General features: G+C 38.8%; 2 protein-coding genes across 3 annotated transcripts; one reads left to right on the forward strand and one right to left on the reverse strand.

Moving 5' to 3' along the window:
- Window positions 1–753: 753 nt before the first annotated feature.
- On the forward strand, window positions 754–20,891 carry LOC118808517 (nuclear factor of activated T-cells, cytoplasmic 2). The gene is made up of 10 exons (XM_036571249.1): window positions 754–1,057; window positions 1,760–2,693; window positions 3,551–3,716; window positions 8,913–9,115; window positions 9,450–9,622; window positions 11,583–11,723; window positions 14,024–14,079; window positions 14,174–14,306; window positions 17,287–17,901; window positions 20,708–20,891. Exons 1-10 carry the CDS (start codon window positions 931–933, stop codon window positions 20,755–20,757), a joined length of 2,598 nt encoding a protein of 865 aa, XP_036427142.1. The 5' UTR covers window positions 754–930; the 3' UTR covers window positions 20,758–20,891.
- On the reverse strand, window positions 20,067–24,210 carry manbal (mannosidase beta like). 2 transcript variants are annotated; one of them, XM_036571252.1, is made up of 3 exons: window positions 24,009–24,210; window positions 23,752–23,913; window positions 20,067–22,089 (listed from the first exon to the last, which is right to left on the reverse strand). In XM_036571252.1, the coding sequence occupies exons 2-3, from the start codon at window positions 23,899–23,901 to the stop codon at window positions 21,976–21,978; spliced, it is 264 nt and encodes an 87-aa protein (XP_036427145.1). In that variant the 5' UTR covers window positions 23,902–23,913; window positions 24,009–24,210; the 3' UTR covers window positions 20,067–21,975. The 2 variants fall into 2 exon arrangements, with proteins under 2 accessions (XP_036427145.1, XP_036427143.1); XM_036571250.1 differs by having other exon boundaries at window positions 24,059–24,206.
- Window positions 24,211–25,818: the final 1,608 nt, after the last annotated feature.

The raw sequence follows: 25,818 nt of genomic DNA on the forward strand, positions 1-25,818 counted from the left end.
TCAGCTATGTAATAGGAATTGGCTTAATGGTTGCTATTAGAGGTCATTAGCTTCCTGTAGGACACCTTTAGATCCCATTTGGAAACCATCAAATGCATCTGGAATCAGGACACCTGTTAAACAATTAGATTCCTTTACACTGTGATATCCAATCTGGAAAATAGAGAATTCCATTAGTGAGCACTGGACACCACCAGAAACCAATAGAAACTTATTTGGGGTTTTTTTCAGCAGGGATTGCAAATATATGTACAATTTTATTCCATATGAGATTATTTCTTCCCTAATTAAGATTTTTTTGTTTGTTTACTTTTTCCCAAAATATAACAGCCCTGCTGAAAACACCCATAGACACCATTAAGTGTTGTTGTTGGTTCCTGATGGTTTTGTAATGCTTTTGTTTTTTTAATGGGTTGATATCACAATGTAAAGGATGCTAATGGTTTAACGGGTGACCAGAGACTGATTCTAAATGCATTTGATGGTTTCCTAATGGGATCTGAAAGTGTTCAAAGGGGAACTAGCGTGTCTACCGGAAACCATTAGGTTTTAATCCTGGTTTCTAATGGCCCCTTTTCAGCAGAGAAGTGCTGTGCAGTCTGGCGCTGTCGGTGTCAGTGTCAGTCACCTGTGCACTGTGAGAAACTTCACCGCAAGCTTTTTGGAGGAGTTTCTTTTTAAACAGGAAGTCCCCGCGTGCTTCTCTGTGCTCATCTCGCGCGCTCGTCGCGAGCTCACTCAGTCGACGCTTCAGCTGGAGGACGGTTAGTCAGTCAGACACCGTGAGAAAACGCGTCTAACTCTCACCAGCAAACCCTTCCGCCAGACCTCGCTTATTTATTTAGTCTGTACCTTCTTTCTTTCTCCTTTTGTGAACTTTTGGAGCACATTTTTGAGGATATCTGTGAGGAGGTGAGAAGACGTCCTCAAATGAATACTAACTATCCAAGCAGTGATGCCGCGTTCACCGCGGGGAACGGACAAGATGAGATGGACTTTCCTTTTCCTCTTTTCCTGTACAACCAAGCTGGAAATGACCTTCCACAGGATGACCAAGGTCAGTTAATGGGCACTAGAAGTTACTTGCCAGAGGCCAGTTTGTTAAAACATTGCCTACAGGTCCCAATTTTGCTGCAGGTTATGTTATTCAATATGTGCCTTGTGGTGCCTGTATTTCCATATTGCACTGTATTTTAACTTTTTTTTTGTAATTGTATTTTAAATGTATTATCATTGACAGAGTATTAATGTTCTATAACTGTGTTAAACCACAAAAGAACTTCTTAGAGTGAATATATGGTTGAATTTAGACACTAAGTTTCAGGATATTACTTAAGTGTCTTGAAAAGTTCCCACTCTAAAAATGGTTGTTCAAAGGTTATTTGTGGTTATATATTGGCTAGAACCATAATACCACAAAGAACCATGCATAACTGGTTCTTTGCACGGTTCAGTGGTGCTCCTCTAAGCTCCCTTTAAAAAATTGGCTATGTATAGCACACAAAAATTTCAGCTATTGTGGCACTGTTTTGATACTGCTTAGAAACCTTTCTGCTCAGAATGTATTTTTGTTGTTTGTTCTTCGTAGACGGCATGAAAAGTCATTTGCATTGCCATAAAACTGAGCAGTGAGGGTTTCCGTTTCCACACTAAAATGGCGTGCTCATAGTTTTTCTTAACCACTTGAAGAAACGTCTAGAATGTTCTTCTGTTCTTCCCCTCAACACTAACCCATGTCCACTTCTGTGCTCGTCAGCAGATGACCTTGATGGTCCGTCACACCTCGATGCCAATCCATCTTCAACCTGCACCAATGAGGGCCATGTTCCATACAGCGACCTGTCCCTCAATCAGCCTTCCTACCATCACCCAACTTCTGAGGACCTTCTCACTTGCCATCATGCCAATTTGAGAGACCTTCTTGGCCACTCGCTCTCGTCCCACTCTGGAGCTCCTCCAGCCTCCAGCCCCAGGATTGAGATCACCTGCCCTGATCTGCACCATCACCACCGTGACCATGTCCAAACGGCGCCTGTGGACATCAACCGACGGCTCACTGTTCCTCCTTATCAGAACACCCTGTACAGAGAGAACCTGAGTCCGGCCAGCAGCAACTCCTCCACCAGCTGGCAGTCAGAGGTCTGTTCTCCCGTGCCCTCGCCCTGCATTTCACCTAGTGGTGGGGGCGGCGGCGTTCTAGCTGCGGTGACAGTGGCCGATCTTTGCCCAAGACTCCAGGCTATCCACGCGTCTGGATCACCCCGTACTTCACCAACCACGTCTCCACGTACCAGCATCACGGAGGAGACGTTCCTGAACTGCAGGCAGTCTTCTTCACGGCCAGGCTCACGCTCACCTTCTCCACAGATTAAACGCACCTACGATCAGTACCAAAACCCCAGCCTGGTGCCCCCGCGCTCTCGAAGCCCCTCTCCCCATGCTGGGAGAGAAGAGCAACCAGAGCCCTACGGCCCTCTGGTTAACCTGGAAGAGTTTGTTGACAGCCCTAACAGAAACCTGACCAAACCCGTTCCCACCAAGATTATACGACCTAATCAGGAGTTCTCGATCTACAGCCAGTCGGATGCCGTCTTCTCGACCATTCAAGAAGTGAAGAGGGAACCTATAATGGAGCCTCTCTATGTCATACCATCCCTCACCTGGCCTAATCAGCTGCCCTCGGGGATGTGCGGGTAAATCACCTGATGTTAGGGGTGTAAAAATGCACCAGTTTTAAGGTGGTGATTCAACTGCATCAATTTGCGAGACTGTTATAGTTACAATTGATTATAGTAATCAGGGATGAGAATCATGGGCCGATGCTGACATCCAGTATTTTTCAAGTGCAGCATCTGCTGATGCAGATACATAAACATATATGAAATATAGAACTTGGGACTACAGCTAGCTGGATTAGCATTATAGAAAGACATAAAATGTATTTCTGTAGGGTTACAAATGCAGTAAAATGAATAATATGGAAATATTTTAGCACAGTGTCACCTAAACATTCTGGAGTACAGTAAATACATCATCATATTCGGTTTGAAATACCTGTCAGATCTAATCATTTGTCCAATGGCGGCAATTATCTGCAGGTACCGATTTTATCGTACATCCCTAATCATAATACATTGAATATAATGATTACGGATGTACAATCATATTAGAATTATATCGGTATCTGCAGATAACTGGCCTAAAAATTATTTACATATACTAAAACGTAAAAATAACTTCATTAAAAATACATATCGTCTGTGTATCACTATTGTGTAGATAGATACATTTGTGTATTTAGTGCATTTATTGAAATAATTCCCAACTTTATCGAAGTAATTAAATTAAATCATGGCAAAATTTTAAATTTAAAACCTTTCGAATCATTTTGAAGCCTTACACCTGTATTAACCAGTCAATGAACCTATTTTTGAATGGACATATATGTACTTTCAGCACTAAAAACTGCAGTTATATCCCACCACTCAGTCTAACTTTTTAATTTGGGATGTTTATGAACTGTAACTGTCCTCTCTTTTTTGGTTGTCAGTGTGACCCTGCCTCCTCTGGAGTGGCCTCTGCCCAGCAGCAACGATGAGCATGAGCTGAGTATAGAGGTGCAGCCCAAACAGCACCACCGAGCCCACTATGAGACGGAGGGTAGCAGAGGGGCTGTTAAGGCGCCAACACCTCCAGGAGGCCATCCTGTGGTTCAGGTACAGAAAACATGTCTGTGTTGTGGGGAAGTAGACTGGGGGGGTGGCGATATGTTATCATGATTGTGATAAATTACGTCATTTTTTTTCTGAGTAGAGCGTGGGCATCCTCAGTACTGCACATATCCGTATCATAAACAAGACAGACTTAGAGCAATTACAGAAAACCTGTACACAACAACCGGTGTACAGTAACTGCATGAAGTGCATAATAACAACACTGTTAACCCTGATAAGTTCAGTTTACTCGAACTATTTAGAATAAAAAACACTTCAAGGAAATTAGAATTGAAGGAAATTTATTGCCAAATTCAGGTTTGAAACTCAGATTTGTAATCATTTATTGTTTTGAATGCATGCAAGTTTAACAAAGTCTAAATAGTTATCACTGAAACTATAGTAGCTTGAGTTATTAATTAGAGTAATGACTACATATCTCATCATATTTGATTGTTTAAAGCACTGATTATGTAAAGTTTTGTATATTTTGTTGATTTCAATTCCAATTATTTTACACTTTGCTAAAGTGCTGTTTGTGTATACAACTGTAATGACCATAAATTCAGACAAAATTCTCTTCTGTTAAGAGTCTTTAGAGTTACATGCTCTTACATGAACCTTTAAAAAGGCAACTTAAGTTGCTTTGCTAGAACTGACTACTAAATAGAGGCACAAAACATATATATATAACCTATATAAAACATATGTCAAAATGTAATTAATGTGAAAACAACATCTTAAAGAAAAATATGAACTAATAAACAGAAAGCAGGGAAACTGCTAAGAACTCATACTATCTTACAACTTGTCATTCATTTTTTCACAAAAGTACACTTGAATTTTCAACCAAGCATTTCAAACAACAACAACAACAAATATTAAAAACAGCTAATTATAAAAAAAAATAAGTAATTATCACTTAATTATTTATGTACAAAAGATGTCAGAGAATTTGCTCATATATCAGAAAAAAACATTTTCTCATACAGATCTTGTATCATGAAACCGGTTTGCTATATTGCCCACCCTTGGTAGACTGTGTATGTAAATGCAAATGTGTACGTGAAGTTGATGATGGCTTTGGACATTTCGCAGAAAGTGTCTGGATAGAAAGTTGTGGTGGGGTTTGAAAGTGTAAGGATTATTGATTAATAACTAAGCAGCAGAGAGAAGAAGAGAAGTTTGTCAGTGTGTTTGTGTGTATATATTTGTGGGGAGTGTGCGTGTTTGCAGTGACAGTAACTCTCTGTTATCCAGTAAGCTGTGGTGTTCTGGTCTATGGAAATGAAGCTTGGTGTTTTTGCCCACAGTGTCAATCCATTGTCTCTCACTACTGATTGAGTTAACCCTCACTAGACTCGCAGAGTCGTTCCTACATCAGCAGTACCTATAGTAACTTGGGTTTAGCTGAGTCTCACAGATCTACAGAATTTAATATTTTAGGATACTTGGAATTTACGCTGCCTGTCAAAAGTTTGGGTACACTTTACTTTCATTTCAAATGTGAATGTGGATGGTACTTAAATTAAAAAAGGTAAAAATATTCAAAGTTTTTGTTAAAAGCTGTGTTCATACTTAGATTCATCACGATTATCTCTTTCATTGAAAATTTATGTCGTTCTTTCAAGATTTTGAATGAATTCACAAAAATTGGATTTTAATAACAAAAATAAACTCACATGCAGACAGAAATTTTATAATGTAGGCATAGCTTAGTTTGCAGGAGGAAAAATGTGAGATCTCCAGGGCCTCAGACTATTTTTTTAAGATCAGTACTGAAAATCTTTGTAAGCCATTCCAAAGTGAAAATTGATATAAATATAAACATTAACTGTAACATAATCCTACACATTCAAAGATAATACATGCAAATTAATAAATATGCTAGGAGTTTCCCAGTACAGCTTAAGTGTCCTGACGGTTCTAGTGAGTTATAAACTTATGAAAAAATAATACTCCGTCACTTTCCACAGGCATTTAAATTCCACAGCACCTTCATTTTAACAACAGAAAACAGCTCCTTTTTTAAAGCATAAAGATGTGGGTTTGGAACTCATTTACTTGCCTACGTTTAACAGTCTGTCATTTCTTCACAAGGGGGCGCTATTAGCACACAATCGCTTTTGAGTATGTCATTTAAAGAGAAGAAACAGCCATGAACCCACACCAGCAGGAATGCATGCGTTTGCCGTAACATCTTTTAAAATGAGATGTTAAGATGTGAAATACTTCTTGAAAAATGTAAATATTTTCATTAAACAGTTGATGTTACTGATAAAACATTTCTGATAAAAAATAACATTATGATGTTATGTAATTTTAACAAACAAAAGATATAATAAAACAAAACAAAGATATAATAAAAATGTCATTGGATTAAATGGTGAAACAAGACTTGACAAGTGCAGCTTTAGGCTACATTCAAATTCAACTCAGCTAACACTACTCGTTCATGACAATACAGGAGAAAACCATACTGTAGGCTATAAAAATTAAAAGTAAAAATGCATAGAGAATATTTGAATATTATATAATATTGGCACCCTGAATCAAATTTGAAACTGAATCAAATTGTGAGGTTGCTTAGAGGGTCCTACCCGTAATACTGAAACTATTTTGACCCAAAGGTGGTTTCAGCACCTGAAAGGTTTGAGTGCTGATGAGTGTTGACTCTGCAAGAGGATAATTTATGTGGTCTGTTTATTTAATATGTTAAAGTACCGCAAACCAACAAAGAGAACATGCGCATTTGTATTAAAACGTCAGCAAAGAGAACATGCACTGCCAATTTTGTGTTGTAAATCTAGATATCTCCAAACTTTTGACATCAGTGTAGCTGCAGTTGAAGAGTTTTTTTTGTACCAAGTTTTAGACGTTATCTTCAGTCCTTTATGGACTTGTTTCCTGCAAATGATAAAGAGACCTCTGTTGATGCTGTGTGTAGTCAAATTTCAGACTGTTCATGTAGAGCTAATCTACTAGAAATGCCTGTCTAGAAAACCGGATTTTTGCAGGCTTAGAATTATAAATTTATATCTGACATTTTTGTCGATCAAAAATGTCATTTTATCATTTAGTGCTGCTGTGGTGAAATAATAAAAAAAACCTGATTTAGTCTGTATTTTAAAAAAAAGCAAAAAGCTCCTTCTTAAAATTACATCCAAAGATGGTGTTACACAGATCTGCATCATAATCTGCATCAGCCAATTAGTACAGCCAATTAATGTGGGATAACCAATCAAAATTCATGTTTTACATGTGCCCTAAAGCACAGCCATAAGCTCAGTAGGGCTTGGGAATGTGAGGTCTTAACACAATGGGTGATCGGCCATTGTGGCAGGGTTCATCAGTCTAGGCTGGTTTAGAAAATCTGAAAAACACTAATTTTTCTACCTGCTTTATTTGTTTATTTTTCTGATCTGTAGTTTAAGGTCTCACTAAATATGTTTGCAGAACTTACTAACATGTAGATCTACGTGACAAACAGATCACAGATCAGAGCAAAATCAAGAAAACAGTTTAGAAAGGAAGTAAATCAGCAAACAGTTGGTCAGAAAGGAAGTTAATCAGCAATTCAGATGCAGCTGTAGTTAAAAAGGACACATGAAGCATCACAGTGAGAGTGTGGATAAGCATCAAGCTCAAGCTTATTTTATAGTTCTACTCATGTAGATTTAAAAAGAATAAAATTTTCAACACTACAAATGGCTCATGGGTGTCATGGTGTCACTGCTGCCATTTAAGGTGGAACTGAAAATTGGAATAAGAAGCTGGCGATAAGAAGGAAATCTCAGCATCATGGTGAGGTGTGATATCACTGCTGATCAACACACACAACGTTTTACTTCTCCAAACGCACTGTTTTCCAGCTATGAAGTACGAAGTGAAGTGAGCTAAACTGTGACTGGGCTAGTAATGTTAGCGGTTTGTTTAATTGTTTCTCTTAAAGACTAGATTCATTACTTCTTCAGTGTAAATGTGAGATTTGCATGATCTAATATGGATTTTATTGGGCTTAACATTGTACAGTATAGCAGTATTGTCATTTGCTAAATAGCCAGGGAAGCAGGGTTTACTAAAAAGCTGCCTACAATGGAATATGCTAAAACAGAGTGAAATACCCCAGTAAGTTAAATCAAGCGGTATATGAATCCTCTCTGGGTAATATCCCGGTGGCTGAGTGAAAGATGAAGTTTGCCTTAAATCTGCCAGTGGCTTAGGGAAATAACTGTTAATAAACTGTACATGGGCTTCGAATGACTTTAAAATTTTGTTAAATTTGGACCTATTCAAAGAACAGGCACTAGGACAACACGTCATCTGGGATAGGTCTGTAAATGGAGGAGGAGGTAACATTAGCATGTCCAGATCATTACTCGGCTCAGTGTTTGGGGGTTTTTGTGGATCCAGGCGATCAATAAGGCTAATGCTATCATTAAATAGTTTGTCTTCCCTCTGGATTTGGTTAAGATACACTCCCTTTTCATTTGATTCAATATAATGCATGAAAAAAATCAATAAGCCTAAAAAAAAACCGATAAAACAGCAATTACTTTAAGCGCATCGTGAGTATTTGTGGCATGTAAACCAAGAACGTGCCCTGCCACCATGGTGGAATGATCCCATGATTCAGCAATTAGTGATGTACGTTCCCAAGCCCTGTACGCCTTTGTAGTTTCTAAGACTGTTTGTCTTACTGTTAACTATAAAACCTATGAAAATTCAGGCTTCAAGATGCCTCCTACTGCGGCTTTAAAACATTGTCATGCAGTGTCCGAAACTACGTAAGCAAGTCTGTTCGAGATTACTGAACAGTTCAGTGTGGTTTGAGGTAAGAGTGTGATGAATTTGGCATGCACTGTTGGTTGGCTTGGTTAGCTTCCGTGACTTGTTAGCTACGTTTGCCTTGTAGCTCCAGTGCCAAACAAATTCAGGCACAAAACATGTCTTGCCTGATGATTACATTTGGTGTAAGTGGGAAAATGTGTAATTCTTGAGTAATTCAGGCCAAAAAGTGAAAATCCTCCTCAAGATTTTGTTCCAACTGCCTGGCTTCTCAAACCAGCAGAGTAACAAGTGTCCAGCGAGCTGGAGCAAAATCCTGGGGAGCATTTTTACTTTCTGGACCTGAATTATCCACCTCTGGTCACACTACATCCCAGCTTTAACTCTGGTTGCTGTTTGTTGTGAGTGCAGTTGCGTGGATACAGGGGACGAGAAGCTCTGGCTCTGCAGGTCTTCATCGGCACGGCTGACGAGAGGGCCGTGAGACCGCACGCCTTCTACCAGGTTCACCGCATCACCGGCAAGGCCGTCACCACCACCAGCCACGAAAGAATGATTCACGGAACTAAAGTTCTGGAACTGCCGCTAGAACCCAAGGACAACATGCGGGCCATGTAAGGCACTGCTTAAATTTTTTAATCTTCTCTAACATCAAACTTTTCATGATGATGATGTTTGTACTCAGGCATTTTATTTGGAAAAGTAAAAATTACTTTTTGTAGTAAAGGAAAATAGTCCCATATCTAATATTTGCTATTAACTTAGACTAGAAGTGTCACCTGAATCGTCTCATCAGCTAGTTACTAATTTCTTGTGTTGAACTGGATTATTTTTTCCTCTGATTGATAAATTATTATAGATAAACAAACAAATACTTACGAATGACAGATTACACATTATTGTCCATGTGCATGCTGTTTCATTATGTAACGTATTTGGTTCTTTCAGAGTGGACTGTGCTGGGATTTTGAAGCTGAAGAACGCTGATATCGAGTTGCGGAAAGGTGAGACAGACGTTGGACGGAAGAACACACGCGTACGCCTGGTCTTCCGTGTCCATGTGCCTCAGCCTGGGGGTCAGTTGCTTTCTCTCCAAGCGGCCTCACATCCTATTGAATGCTGTAAGTAATCGAATCATAGCTTAATCTGGTTAAAGACTGACTTTCTCCCACTGCCTAATTAGACTGCATTACATAAGATTAAATTAAGTTTAGTTTTTCTGAGGAAATGTAATATGTGGAGATGGGCACCTTTCATACTTGACAACTGTGCTGATTTCTGTATAGAAAACAAATTAAAAAATAGTCAGTATGTCAGAATGTCAGTAGCAACCATCATTCATTCATCTGCATAAATTCAAATAATTCCATTCACCAGTGCAGTTCTGTCGAGGCAGCTTTCATTATTTCTGTGTAAGTTTTTATATGGGTGCCCAATGTCTGGGGATTCTCATTTTTAAGTAATGCTTCATAATTTGAATTAAATTAATGGGGCAGGTAATCTATTCTTAGGGTGCTTTCACACTTACTTTGCTTGGTGCAGACCAAGTAAACATTTTGACAGGTATGAACTCTCCACTCAAACTCAGGTCTGCGCCAAAAAAAACTGAACAGTGGTCTGGTCCACTTCCAAGTGAACCTTGGTTCAGTTCGCTGCTGGTGGAAATGCTTTTTCATGATGCACCAAATGAGGGAATTCAGTATCGATCATGCATTCCTCCAGCAAAACATCAGCCTGTACTGTCCTCATACCTGTTCTGACATCTGACACTTGGCAGACGCACCTGCAGAATGAGCTGTTGCTAATGAAGTTATATGAGCAGTAAAATAGGAGCAAAGCAGTGTGCATGTATTTTTGACCAAGCATCAGCAACTTAGTTGGTTAAATTCAAATTAACAAACCAATCAAAAAAAAAAAGAGAAATAGATATCAAGTAAGGTTTATTGTCATGTCTTTAATTGTGATACACATGTACTTAAAAACATCTCTATTTCCTATTTACCTATTTTTATGGCAGCATATGTAAGATTAACAGAGTGCTTGTACTCCTGCAAAATTTCTAACCAGTTAACAAACACCCATTAATTTGGTGCACTTTATCCTTTACAAAGTGAAACCAACCAGACCAAATGAAAAAGATACAATGTCACAAAAACCCAAACCCAAACTGATGAGGATTTTAACAAATTAACTAGCTGTGAAAACAGCCTAAGATGCACCATGATTCTCTCTTTTAAAACATTCTCAATCAATTCACAAAATGTCACATTTTTATATTGGCTCTGAAATTCCCTACACTGTAAAAAAACTTTTTAACTAACCTGGTTAACTGAAACAGTTGAGTTCATTGAAATTCTAATATTAATTCATATTATTTAAAGTTCAATAAACTGAAAATATTAAGGTTAGCCAGGTTACTTTTTTAAGTAAAATAAACTTGTGTGCATCTAGAGACTTTATAAAGTGAGATCTTTGGAACAGCCTTGCTTTAAGGAGAAAAAAATGCAGGATCTCACTAATGTGCACGTTTACAGACACAAATGTTTGTGGTTATGAAGTAAAAAGTTAAAAATATGCCAGGGGTTTCCCAGAGTGAGAGGAAAATTTGCAGCATTTCAAATAAAAACTGACTTGGTTTAGAGAGTGAAACGAGACTTAAGAAATGCACAGATTAGTAAACCTGCAATATAGTAAAAATATCTTCCTTGATGTTTGTTTTGTTTCATTTCTTAGATTTTAGTTAAACTCATTGGATGGTAGGCCTGTAGACTTAACACGTGTGCAAGCTAACAATACTCATTAATAAACAGGAAATAAAAAATCTCATAAAAATCAAAAGATGCATCAAGAATCGTTTTATAATAGCATCCCGGCTCCATAAATTGAATTTCAATTGAACGGTGAGGTGCTTAGATATTCTCGCCGCTAGTTAATTAGCATGACATCATACTAACTTTGAATGTGTGCACTTTTAGACTGAACTGTCCCTTTGAGCTAAATGAGGTTTTATTTGGAAGGCTAATTTGTATGGTTGCAGTAGGAGGTGACTGTTCTGTATTGGTTCTGTTCTGTATGTTGCAGCTCAGAGGTCCGCCCACGAGCTTCCGGCTGTGGAGAGACAAGATGTGGATTGCTGCTCGGTGCTGGGCGGTATGCAGATGATCCTAACAGGACAAAACTTCACCTCTGAGTCGAGGGTTCTCTTCACTGAAAAAACCCAAGGTGGGTGGGGTGGATGAGCTAGGACGAGGGCTGAAAGATTAATCGGTTTAATATTGAAATTGCAGATTGAAAGAATGCTATTTCCAAATCACAAGAGCTGCATTTTTTATTACAGTCTACATTATCAACAATGTTGTCTTAACAAATTTAAAGTGGGTAAAGTGTAAACTGGGAACATGTTTGTGAACTGCCTGTACATTAATTACACAAGTCAGACCAATCAGAAGCAAATAAACGTCCATGCGCTGCGTACGTAACAATATAATAACAACTAACGGGCAGTCTGACGCAGTGTTGTCCACCGTTCAAGCCTCAAGCCAAAAAATGAAATGTCTTCTTGCTTGGCCTTCTTATGAAAAATAATCAGAATTTAAGTCACTACTGCATTATTGGACGCAAAAATCGCAATTAGATATTTGGCCAAAATCATTCAGCCCCAGCTATGACGAACCCTCAACACGACCACAAGCAACCTCCCTGTTAACTTTATCTCCCATCATCACTACCAGCTCTGTTTTAATACTTTAAGCCCCCAGGACATTGTCCTCTGCATGTAGTGAACATTAGCATGTAATTTGTTTTGGAGTTGTATTCACATCATTTGCATATCAGGTTGGAGCCAGCCTGTGGGTTTGCATTGTACACCGTAGTCTGCTTTGGTCAATGCACTTCTGGTGCAGCAGCGTAAGAACGGGAAACAGACAGATAACAGGCTTGCAAAGCAGCAACATACACGCACACAGAGAGACTCACCACACGTCACTTTGTCAGTGTTTACAGAGAAAGTCGACAGACCTCAGAGGCAACACCCACACGCTGTAGTTAAAAAGGTGAGCTTACATTGTCATCCCAAAATTAAAATCTGAATCATGCATTTAAGCAATTCAAATGTGAGCTCTTCCTTTACAGATTTTCATTTGCACAAAATTAAGGGAGATTCCACTATTTTTTTCTACATAATTAAATGGTTAAGATGTAAACAAAGTCATTCAGAGTGGTTTGATGTGAAATGGTTAATTGTTGAGAAACTTTTTGACTTAGATTTCTTTACAGTACAAGTGATAGGAGCCAGGGGTCACAATGTCTACAACATCAACGTTTACAACCTTTTTCTGTACTATCCAAAACCCACACATCTTTTGAGGTTTTATGTTATGTTGATAATGATAAAACAGTAGTAACTTGTTTTCTTTGGGTACTAATTTTCTTTACAGCACCCTGCTATCAATGTCAAAAAGTGTCTCAGATATCAAGCAGCATACTCATAATGATTTCACGTAATATTGTTCTGAGAAGGAAGCTTTTAGAGGCATCAAACTTCCTACCACCACCACTGTAAACAATTCTGATTCTGTAAGCTTATCTTGACAAACAATGAATGAATGACTTCTCAAACAGTAAATTGTACAGAAATTTTGAAAAAAAGGTGTAATTCCCCTTTAAGGCCAGAGTATCATACTTAGTAAAACTATACAACTATACTTGAGTACAAAGTTAGTAAAACTAATTTAAATTTTCTTGCTCGGTTCAAGACAGTTCACTCTCAACACTTGACAATTTTAAACCCCACCTTGCTTTACTTGCATCGATTTATAATTGTCAACCACCTTAGAAAAACTATTTTGAGTAGCTTTTGTTTAAGCACAGTTGAGTATTTAGCAAAGACCATTACTTAAACTTACACAAAGAGAAATTACACAAACAAAACGGATGTACAGTTCACTCCAGTTAACACCAGGTCAACCGTTGGGTTAATTTAAACCACAAACACAGTTCAGCTGTAAAAAATGGCATTGGCATATTACTGAGATGCCACGTAGTTTGTTACTGGTTGGTGAATATGTTTCAGCGCCATTTTCCATTGAGGTGTGCAGTGTGGTGCTAAAGGATGTGGTTAGGTATAAGCAGCGATACGATCTACAAGCAGAGTCTTCTCTTTCCTTTCCTCTACACGGAGTGCGTAGGCAGCCAAACAGAGGTGCGAGGGGAGGGGGAGCTTCACTCACCGCACATGAAAGGGACTCTCTGCTGACTTTGCCTACGCACCAGAGTCATGGAAAGGATGCAGTGGGAGTCAAGTTTGTTGTGGCACCGAACAATACAATCAGATGCTGAAAGAGTTTATTGGTGTGAAATGTGAACAGGTTATTTGTAGAACAAGAGAAACAGTGGAAAGTAATAATAAAGTGGCCAGATTAGTGTTAAAGACTCATTTGAATTAGTTATTCAACAAGTCCTTTAAATCAAAAGGCCTTTCATAAAGCCTTGATTACTTTCAAATTATTGTTTGGTTCCTGCAGATGGCTTGGAAGTATGGAAGGCAGAAGCAACAGTTGACAGGGAAAAAAGCCAAACTGTAAGTATTCAATACAATATGTGGCTGGATGAAACAGACATTATTGTGAATAAACTTATTGTTTGGAGCTAAGCAGTTATTGTGTCCCTCTCAGAATATGCTATATGTGGAAATTCCTCCATATCAAGACCTCAACATCCACCACCCAGCCAAAGTCAACTTCTATGTGCTAAACGGGAAGAAGAAGCACAGTCAGCCGCAGCATTTCACCTACATGCCTCTCGCAGGTGACTGTCTGCTTTCCACTATGACCTAGACACAGAGCAGGGCACTGCAGGGCAAATAATAAGGCCAAAAGAATGAGAATCAAGTGATGAACATCTTTTTGTAATAGAGAAGGTGGAACTGTTCCATAAAAGAGCAGACCTGAGGGAACAGCTATATTTTAGGCAAGCCAAAAAAGAGAAAGAGAGACAAGAGTTTTTATTTTCCTGGGCCTGGTTTCCCAAAAGCATCTTAGATCACAGAGAGAGTGTTTCATGTGAAGCTCACTCTGTCATTTAAGAATCATTACTGTGCTTAGATGCTTTTGGGAAATCCAGCTCTGTTTAAAAGTGCAGTGGGTTCCAGACATGAAAGAACATGAAAACATATTTAAAGTGACTTATTGTAATGTCCAAAAAACATGTTATCTCCAAATATAGGTTGGCAACAGGATAATATTTTATCGTTATTGTGATTAATTTTGTTTTCATGATGCAGTTTGCTTTTCTAAGCATATTGTGGGTTTCGTCCGGGCTCATGTAGCGAACAAGTAATGGGAAGCTTATTCCACACCACTTAGCATTGTGCAAACTGCTAAGATCTAAATCATCACACACTAGCCACAAGTTGTGTTGTTAAGTCATTTTAAAAAGATTTGCTAGTATGATTTCTGTCGCAGTATGACATACTGTTAATCAGTGGTGGAGAGTAACAAAGTACCTCTACATAATATACTTAAAAATCTTCTTTTCGACATGCTTTTTTTCCATTTTCGATACTTTTACTTTCATTCCACTACATTTCAAAGTGAAACATCCTCGTTTTCATTTCACTACTTTCTGCTCGAATGTGTCGTTACTCGTTACTCTGAAGTGAGAAAAAAACGTTTTAATATGATGCACTTTCAAATCGAAGCAAACCAATCATAGCGCACCTTTCACTAAACCCTGCCCCCTAATACAAATTGTCCAGTCGTAGGCCCCAGGCACATCTGAGAAGTTTTCAGAATTTAACCATATGCCTTGGCGTTCTGTGGGTGGAATTTTTTTTAAAAATCGGATATCCACTGATATTCTAAGCATTTGGAGGAGGGAGGGAAATTTGACCCAAGACACAAAAGGAGAAGATCTAGAATAAATAGTGTGGAAGACCGTGTTAGCACCGTTAAAAATATGAAGAGGCTTCTTCCTTTTCATCTGATATTTGTGCGTTTGTCTCTGCATTTGTCCTTTAGTGCTATTAGGCTGCCTTCATTGTTCTCCACCAGCATGCATGAGCAACAGAAGAGTAGTGAGTTATTTACACTGTGCCGATGTAACTTATTTCTGATTATGTAAAAGTTTTTTTTTTCTGCAACCATACAGGTCTTAATAGATAAAAATAATATAATGCCTAGAATAACTCACATTACTTTCCCTTTTGATGCTTAACTGCAGGTACTTTTGTATTTTACTCAAGTAGAAATATAGAAAGAAGGCTTCTACTTTTACTTAAGTAATATCTTACCAAGAGTATCTCTACTTCAAGTTCAGGAGTTGTGTACTTCGTCCACTACTGTTGTTACCCATAAAAATGGATAAAAGTGTCTTGTATGGCTAAAAACACCAGTAGCGACCATTTTGAAGCCTCAGTTTTGTCTGTATGTTTTCTGTCTTGTTCATAGATCAGAGCATGTCTGATAAAGTGTCAGAGACCACATAAGCATAAGTAAATTTGAGATTACATTACAACACAACTGGAGGCAAGTGTGTGATGATTTAATCATGCAGTTTGCACAGTGCTGACTGGTGGGTTATAAGTTTCCATTACTTCTGTTAGCCACATTAGCCTCGTAGCCTTTCCAGTGCAAAACTAAAAAACTTCGGACATCACACTTGGCTGGTCGATTGCGTTGGAGGTAAGGTGGAAATTGAGCACAAAATCAAATTAACATTGTTTTCCACTTACCCCAAAACTTTAACTTACTCCAAAACGCAGCTGATCAGCCAAGACATTTGATGTCCAGATTTTGCTTTTTTAGTTCGGAACTGGAGCTGCTAGGCTAACACTGCTAATAAACATTGAAAGTCAATAGTCACCCAAACTGTTTCAGTAAATACATGGCCAAAACTCTCAACCTGCTCAAACTATATCCGAGTCAATGTGCTTTAGGGCAGAGTGTGAGTTACTATGAACTATAAAAACAAAAAAAATCTTCTCTGTGTAGCTAAAAGAAAGGACAGTCGTTTAGGATAATCAGAATCAGTTCTTTTCTGAGAACAATTTGGTATCATTCCGTGCAAGATGACCAAAAACGAGACTAAAGGAATTCACAATACAGATGCACCGAAAAGTAGGTAGAGAAACTAAGCTAGTGCTCTCAGAAAGTCATCACACTGTCCGATTACGATTTTGAGGATCACATTTTCTGTACAAATGAGCCTCAACTGTGTATGTTTGAACCTGAATACTCACGTGAAGACAGGTAAGTTGGATGCTGGACCCACCTGCAAGTCCTTGTACAACAGGAACCTGATGGTGTACTTGCAGAAAGTGGCAGGTGATGCTGACTGAGATGGAGTGTTTCTGCTCCTCATTTTCATAGGTTTATCATAATTTGATATGGAACATCTACTCTCTCGCAGTAAGTGAGCCTTTTGTATTACTGTGCTAACGCCCCTCTGATCCAGCCCCCCAGAGTTTGAAGGTGCAGTAATATGGACAAGTAACACATTATGCAGATGAATATGCAGATGCAATTATGACTATCCATGTCGTTTTACTAAGTTGTTATTTAAACAAGTTTATGTAGCTTACTTATGTAATTTGCAAATATATGAAGATTTTGGCAGGTATTTCTGGAAAGGGTTTGAGTGACTATTGACTTTCAGTACTGTCCAGCCTAGCAGCTTTAATTCTAAATTAAAGAAAGCAAAACATGATGATCAGCCTCACATGTCTTTTTAACGTGTTTTCATAAGTTTTATCCTTGTCCTCCGGGTCATATTCTTACCCTTCTCCCAGTGCCGTTGATAAAGGCTGAGCCAGTTGACGAGTATCAGTACGGGCAGCTTGGTTGCAGCATGTCACAGGTTTTGAGCGTGTCTCCGCAGACCTGCCACCACACCAGCCAGCTCCCTACAAGCAGCTGTGCTATGCCAGTCATGGCAGCCTCGGTCTCCCCGAGGGCCAGCCCCACCTTCTACCCTCCAGTCTCAGAGTACCAGCTGCAGCACCCCTCAGCCCTCTACCAAAGCCAAGCAGATGTCCTCAGCAGCAGCCCTGGCCACTACCAGCCTCCACTGAATCACTCTGCACCTGGAGTACATGCTAGGTCCCAAATCCGTGCTAACCCAGGCTCTCACCTCAAACCCAGCAGCTACCAGCACGTTATGGCTGGGCATAGCTACGAAGCTGCGGCCTCTGTCTTTACAGGCCTGGATGTGTCAGAGTTCGGCCCCATCGTTACTCAACAGAGAGGCTTTGGGCAGAGAGCAGCTCCTGCTGCTGGGAGGTCCCCTCCGGCACAAAACTACAGCCAGCAGCAGCCCTGTCGGCCTGTAGAGCATCAGAGAACCAGCAGCCCTGCAAGAGTCACAATCAAGCAGGAAAATCTGGACCAGGCGTATCTGGATGATGGTGAGTAGGCTTTTCATAGAAATGGCATGATACTACTTTTCTTTTTTTCTAATACTGATACAGACGGTGAACCCTTGAGTATCTGTGATAACGATAACAATTAGGGGTGTGGCAGATTCTTTTGACTGATAACTGACTGTTGTTAGTTGGTGATTAATCGCTAACGGACATATATTTATATAAACAACAACATTAGGCTTTACTAAATGAAAAAATCACAGCCTAATGTTTCAGATATGACAGTAGTGTAATGTTGTCTACTTACTTATATTTACCACATATAATTAGCTCAAGTTAATAAATATAAATGGACTGACCAGTGTTTGCTTGAGGTTCATATGCATAGTTTAAACAACAATCAACATAAAGTCTGTAACTCACAGCTTTTAAGCTTTTTTTGGTTATGGGATTAACTACATTCTGTAGTGACACTGACGTGGTGGTGGTGTGTTAGTGTGTGTTGTGCTGGTACAAGTGGATCAGAAACAGCAGTGCTGCTGGAGTTTTTAAACACTGTGTCCACTCACTGTCCACTCAATCAAACGCATCGACTTAATTGGTCCACCTTGTAGATGTAAAGTCAGAGACAAAAGCTCATCTGTTGTTGCAGTTTGTGTTGGTCATCCTCTAGTCCATCATCAGTGGTCACAGGACGCTGTTGGCTGGATATTTTTGGTTGGTGGCCATGACACTGAGGCGTCACTCCAGCAGCACCGCTGTGTCTGATCCACTCATACCAGCGAAACACACACTAACACACCACCACCCAAATGATATAAAGAGTACAGATATAAGGAGGTATACTTAATGAACTGGCTGAATGAACTGGTGTATATTTCACTTTGACAGTTAGGAAACTAGTTAAACAGTTTGGAGAAAATATGTAGCTACATTTTTTTCTGACCAATATTGTGACTGTGATTTAAATTGCAATTATTTTCTATAAATTAAGGTCATTGCCTGTTTTCTTTTGACCAGTATATCCACTCTTCTGGCTTGAAGTTTGAAAGCTAATAGTAGTATGCCAGTGTTCAGTTGCTTTTTATTGGTCTGAGTCATCTCAGTTTCTGAGCTTAGTATTATTTGGTTAAATGTCCCTGTTTAAAAGTCAAGACAACATTGTTGATAGTGTAGGCTATAATTACAACAGCAGCTCTTGCAGTTTGAAAACTGCACTCTTTCAAAATGCAATTTTAATATAAAAAGATTCATCCATCGATCCTAATAGAAACCATTATGAGAAGTGATTTACTGAAGCAAACCTGGCTACACTGTAATACCACACTTTCACAGTTGTTGGTCCTGGTGTTGATTGTTACCTTTTCTTTGTATGTCAAGGAAGAACCCATGGCTTAATGTAGATCAGTATGCATTTGTTCTGTAGCATGGCCCCCTTTTCAGCATGCACTATGTGGGTCAGTGCTTTAAATAGTCTGTGGTAATGCTAGTTCAATATTGAACTGTCAGTTGGTGTAACAATACACAGAGTAGGTCTGAGAGGACTATTGATCTTTCAAGAATAGGTTCAATTGCAAAAGCCCTGGTGAATAAACAGCCTTTCTTCTTTGTTTTTGTTGATAATTAATTACTATAGTCTTTAATCAAACTGAAAAAAGTCACTTTAAAAAATACATTAAAGTTCTGGGCGTGGCTGATTAGTTTACATATGGTGGAGCACTAAGCAAATTAAAGGGCTCATATAAAAGAAAACTGCAGGTTTTTATACAAAAGAGTTTTTAAAGTCTACTGAGCTGGGTTTCCTGAAAGCATCACTAAGATGCTCGTGGGAAACTGGGCCCTGTTTGGTCATCAGTATACAGAGTCTATGAATGGAAGAAAAGCCTGCTTTGAATTCAGTGATTTTGTGATGTCACAAAAAAAAACAAAAAAACAAACAAGGAATTTTTATACATCCACCTGTTTGTCTTCCTTCCCACTCCCATTGAAGTTATAAGGAGTTTTAGCCCGGACAGCTTTTCGAAAGACACACTATGCATGGCAGCCAATCAGAACAGAGGTCATTTACATAACTCAGTCTTAAAGCCATAGTAATCACAACAGGAATAGAGAGAGGTTGGTTATGTACTAATGATTTAGGACTGTTTTTGTTACATTAAACCACTCAAACATCATAAGTGAACTTCAGGCAAAACTTACAAGAAAAATGCAGGATATGGGTCGTTTAATGAAGGAAATCAGAGTTTATTGCTCAATTTGAAGTTCAGTATATAAACTGGGATCCCAACTTGACTATTAACCAGCATTAAGTATGATGAGTAATAACTGACATTATGTTTACCATTTGATGTGTCGGATGGTCCCACTGTCTCATCTACACTACAGTGATGCTGCGGTGACTATCGTAGGAGTTGAAGTGTCACTGCAGCACTTTGCCTTCTATTTAAGGCCCAGTGCTACCTGTAACAGCCACCTTGATCTAAAATTAGACTGGAGAGGGAGAAAAGTTTCCAATTTTAGCCCACTCTTGTTCAACAACAGGAAGCAAAGCCAAATAAAGCATTAGAGATTGCCAGATGATGAACAATACTGCCCCCTAGTGATGAACTAATGCACAATTCTCATCTAGGCGGGGCCCGTACTGCAGTACCACTGACTGCGCATTTCACACTCACTACTCTGGCAGAAGCCTGTATATCACAGCAACATCTTAACCTTCTGGAATTTTCATTTGCTGTACGCAGTAGCTTGAACTCTGCAGGTCCTAGAACAGCCTTATTTCACCATAGAGTATGTAAACATTTGCATATGTCATCCCTAAAATGAAGTTTCTCTTCTGTTCTCACAGTGAATGAAGTGATCAGAAAAGATCTGACTGTCCACACCAGTGAACAGTGATGGGCGACGCAGAAAATCAGCTTCTTCCAATAAGAACCACAGCATCTTCTGAAGACACCCTTTCAGCCTTGATGTGTGTACAAAGTTCTTTATTTCATATCCAGGTTTTTAAAGGAGCTGTAAGTAATGTCCTGTAATGCTTTAGTGATGATTATTACTGATGGTCAAATAACTAGTAAAGTGTCAGAGAATGCACATTACCTTTATCCTCAGGTATAAACTACTGTTAAAAGATTTGTTTTTCAGCCAACATACAAAGATGCTGTTTATTAGATTTTAACTGAAAAGGTTACTTGTTGGTCCTTTAAAACCTATTACTGTTCTAATTTGTGAGAGAAAGTACAAAATGTTGAGCAATATCAATCTATTAGTCTTTTTTCTCCTGATATTTTTATATCACAGATGTTCTCATTTAATAATTCTTATGAAGCGTCTTCTTTTTATGAATATGTATTTATGACTGTACATTCATATTAAATTCACTATAATAAAGAAATACAACTGTGTCTACAATGTATATTCGGTGTTTCCTGTAGACTGAAAGAAAACTGACAACTACAGAGAACCAGCATGAATGTTGTAGAAAGTCTAGAAAATTAATATTGTGTTCCTAAGATGATGTACAGTATTTCCTGATTACAGCTGCTATGTGTTTTAGTAATTACAGAATGTGCGGTTTTCAAACAGTCCCTCTCTTATGAGGGTCACTTATTGGAGGGACTTGTATTACAAGTTAATGAAATGTTGCTGAAAGCGGAGCAATGAAGGCAATGATTAACTTACAGATAAGCTTTCCACAGCTATATATAGACAAGATCAGATTACTAAAGGGGAATGGAAGGGAATGGGCCTATGATCGGTTTATATATATATATATATATATATCCGATGAGTACAATTTAGGTACAAAAAGAGGAAAAAAAGGTTCAATATAGTACAATAGAAATAAAAAACTACTATTACAAAAGACCAAAAGACCTAGTAAATTTGTAAGTGTTGTAAGACGATTTGTAAGTAATGTAAAAAAAAAATGTTCTATGGTAAATGACTACCACCAGCACACTTCTTTAAATATGAGACTTTTCACATGGAAAGTGTTTAGCGTTTAGTGTTGGGAGTCCATGATGATGGTTTCGGAGTGACAGCACCTACAACCTACAACTCTTCTAACATTCACTCTCACACTTGCTGGCACACTCATATCCAAACTCGAGAACCTTATCGCTTCTTCTTGCTCTCCTTTTTTGGTTTCTGTCGCATCTGCTGTATAGCTGCCTTTGGCTTTTTGCTCTGCTCAGAACCTTTGGTGTCAGATGGCTCTGCAGTCTCTTCCTGTAAAAAACAACGAAGAACGTATCTCAGTAGTCAAATTAGATCCATAACAGATTAGTCTAGATCAGAGGTGCTTAAGCTTTTTGTACTGGGGCAAAAGTGCCCTGCTTGTGGTGGGCCTAGGTCCAAAAAGACAAAACAATATACAAATAAACTGGGTAGCTGAGTTTTTAAAAAGTGTCTTTTATAATATTACACTATATTTTCTTGCAAAAATACTTAAAAAAATATTTTAAAAGGTAAATAAGCATTTGATAAATAACACATTGCATAGACATATGTTTTGCTTTTGTGTAAGGAGCTGGGGTCAGGGTGCCTTTCTGGAGGACCAAACCAAACATCCTCAGTGCTGAACCCTTAAAAAATTGTTCTTAGAAGCTTCTTTAGTAATTGCAGTGGTTAAAGATAGAACCGTAAACACTAAAAGAATCATATGAATGTTTAAATGGTTCTTTGCTATGTTGGAAAACCTTGGTGTATATGGTTCTATAAGGAACCTTTTTAAAAATGGTTCTATATGTTACCAAAAAGGTTCCACTATTGTTAAAAGTTACAGAATGAATCCATACTTGGTACAACACACAATGAATTTGCTAATAGTGTGGTCTAGACCATGTAACTTTAAGTTCTGGACAATTTTTAATGCCAAAGGTTCTTCACAATTTAATCAATCAGCCCTTAAGCTGGGAAAGTTGGGAAACCATGTTTATATTGCGTGACAAACACTGGTAGTCTATACATACTATTCTACTGTAGATACTGCATAATAAATACATGAATGTTTAATATTTATGTATGTAACTTAATAGTCTTTGTTAGATTCAAAACAGATTAGTCATTAGACTCTGTCTAATCTGGGCTCAATCAGAGTCTGAGAAACATTTTATTATCTACCATAAAACTAACAAAGATTGATAGATATACATAAACACACAGGTCAGCCAATCAGCCATAACATTAAAACCTCCTTGGTTCACTCCCTGTCCATTTTATCAGCTTTGTTTACCATACAGAAGCACTCTGTAGTTCTACAATTACAGACTGTAGACCATCTGTTTCTCTGCATACTTTGTTAGCCCCCTTTTACCCTGTTCTTCAGTAGTCAGGACCCCCATGGACCCTCACAGAGCAGGTACTATTTGGGTGGTGGATCATTCTCAGCACTGCAGTAACACTGATGTGGTGGTGCTGTGTTAGTGTGTGTTGTGCTGGTAGTGGATCAGACACAGCAGTGCTGCTGGAGTTTTTAAACACTGTGTCCACTCACTGTCCACTCTATTAGACACTCCTGCCTTGTTGGTCCACCTTGTAAATCTAAAGTCAGAGACGATATCTCATCTGCTGCTGCACAGTTTGTTGGTCATCCTTGAGTCCTTGATCACAGAACGCTCTTGGCTGGATATTTTTGTTTGGTGGACTATTCTCAGTCCAGCAGTGACACTTAACTCCAGCACCCAAATAATACCTGCTCTGTGGGGGTCCTGACCATTGAAGAACAGGGTAAAAGGGGGCTAACAAAGTATGCAGAGAAACAGATGGACTGCAGTCTGTAATTGTAGAACTACACAGTGCTCCAATATAGTAAGTGGCGCTGATAAAATTGACAATATAATGCATGATATAAACACTAGTATCAAATACAGGCTGTTCTGCTGATCTTACCTGTTCATGGCTTTTGGATGTGGGTATAATTATGGCTAAAATGCAGACGAGCTGGAAAATAGCTCCAAGAAAAAGGCCATAGCGTAGGAGATTCTCGAAAAGGGTGGGCTCGGGAACCTCTGGAGGGGAGAGATCCAGGTCTCCAGACATGATGATGTTTATCTGTACAGAGGAAATTGACACGTGTATGGAAAACAGTGAAACAATCCCAGGACACTTAGGAACAGCTAAGCTAGTAGGAAAAGTTCGTTACTTACAACAAGAGACAAACACCTCACTAACTGGCTCCTGCATAGAAATCACTTACTGTGATAATGCAGTGAACCGCAGCGCTCCAAACCGCTCAGTTTCAGCTTTTATAATCGATATTTTGAATCTTTGCTTGGTTTTCTAGCTAAACATCTCCTTTGTTTCCCTCTTGCTCTGTAGCTGAGTACACTAAGGCTTCTGTTAAATGGAAGTCACACACTGCCACCTGCTGTACAGGCGCGGAAACGCGTTGGGCAGACTCTCATTCAGGCCGTCCGTAAGACAGTGGGTCTCAGTGTCAGTGCTGGGACCTCCATGCTGTGCACAGTTTTTGTGTTTTTCATGCTCTAACAGCACAAATGTCTGCTGTCTATCTGTCTACGTGAGGAGAGTTTGAGGGAAATATGCATAGCGGGATTGGGATCCGGACTGGGATTGAGAAGCCCTGTCACATAAGGTTTATTCCTCACCAAATCCCTGTCAATGAAATCCCGTTCAAACAAAATCGAGACTTTCAAGCAAAATTGAGACAAAGTGAGTCAAAACTGTCCTCCTAATAGGTCTTTTAGTTACTTTTTAACTTTGCCCCAGAAGGTCATATATCACACCTTAACTGCTTACATAATGACTGAACTCATATATGTATGTATGTATGTATGTATATATATATATATATATATATATATATATATATATATGTGTGTGTGTGTGTGTGTGTGTGTATAAATGTAACACTAAAAACATTTTTTCAAATAATATATCACTTAGAATAATAAGGATAACATATGTTTTATATATTATATATATATAACATATGTTATCCTTATTATTCTAAGTGATATATTATTTGAAAAAATGTTTTTAGTGTTACATTTATATATACACATATATAAACATATATATTATATATTTATATTTATACAACAGTCAGTTCCGGTCACGCAAGCTGATTGGTTGAGAGGCGTTCTAATTGTGCTGATGTTTCCCCATAACGTCACGGGTATCACTCCGCTAAGACGCTGTTGCTAAGCAACGAGTTTGACAGCTGTAGGAGACGCTCGAGCCATTTGAACGTGTTTACTTCTTACTTTGCCACAAACAGAAAATGGACGCTTTTAAGGTCACATTTGACCGACGGCCGATTTGGTCAGACTCTGAAGATGAGACGACACTAAATTCCCAAACTGTCATCACCACTGAGCAGCTTTTCAGTCGGCAGCTGTGACAGAAGAAGAGCTGAACAACCTGGAATCAGCTGGAAATGAACCCAATACCATTCGCCAAACGTGTAGTCTGATCTTCAGAGTCGGACCAAATCGGACTGAGCCATCAAACTGCCGCAATAAAAAAACAAAAAAGCTGCTCAGTGGTGACAGTTTGGGAATTTAGTGTAAGGAGCTGGAGGACGAACTGCCGGCTGTGCAGCGAGTGGGCGGAGCTCGTTACTCTGACGCAGCAACAAGCTGCTTGTTAAGGAACTATAATTTGGCGGAAGGAACTGCGAACATTAAAACATACTAAATGGCTCGTTCACGGCCCGGTTTATTAATTCATTACTTTATTTATTTAACTGTTGTATAAAAGCGATAGAACACTCGAGGTTGTGTGTTGTCGCTATAACATCACGGCTGTGATGATCTATGGCGACCAAATCACAGCCGTGATGTTATTTCGTGATTCCTCTCGTGGAACATTCCCTCTCGTGTTCTATTGCTTAAACACATATCTATCCATCCAGTTCTATGAACTATTAATTTCTACAAGCAGTAGAAACTAAAAAATCCATTACTGGAGCATTTTTGACCCAGGCTTCTCAAA

Source organism: Colossoma macropomum, unplaced genomic scaffold, assembly GCF_904425465.1.
Source record: "Colossoma macropomum unplaced genomic scaffold, Colossoma_macropomum, whole genome shotgun sequence".
Classification (NCBI taxonomy): Eukaryota; Metazoa; Chordata; class Actinopteri; order Characiformes; family Serrasalmidae; genus Colossoma; species Colossoma macropomum.

What these genes read in the sequence shown, in the direction of transcription:
- LOC118808517 (XM_036571249.1), top strand. Translation starts at nt 931, where the DNA reads ATGAATACTAACTATCCAAGCAGTGATGCCGCGTTCACCGCGGGGAAC. An exon ending in CTTCACTGAAAAAACCCAAG is followed by an intron (nt 11,724 to 14,023) that starts GTGGGTGGGGTG and finishes TGGTTCCTGCAG; the next exon opens with ATGGCTTGGAAGTATGGAAG. An exon ending in CCAGGCGTATCTGGATGATG is followed by an intron (nt 17,902 to 20,707) that starts GTGAGTAGGCTT and finishes CTGTTCTCACAG; the next exon opens with TGAATGAAGTGATCAGAAAA.
- manbal (XM_036571252.1), bottom strand. Translation starts at nt 23,901, where the DNA reads ATGTCTGGAGACCTGGATCTCTCCCCTCCAGAGGTTCCCGAGCCCACC. An exon ending in CATCCAAAAGCCATGAACAG is followed by an intron (nt 22,090 to 23,751) that starts GTAAGATCAGCA and finishes TGTTTTTTACAG; the next exon opens with GAAGAGACTGCAGAGCCATC.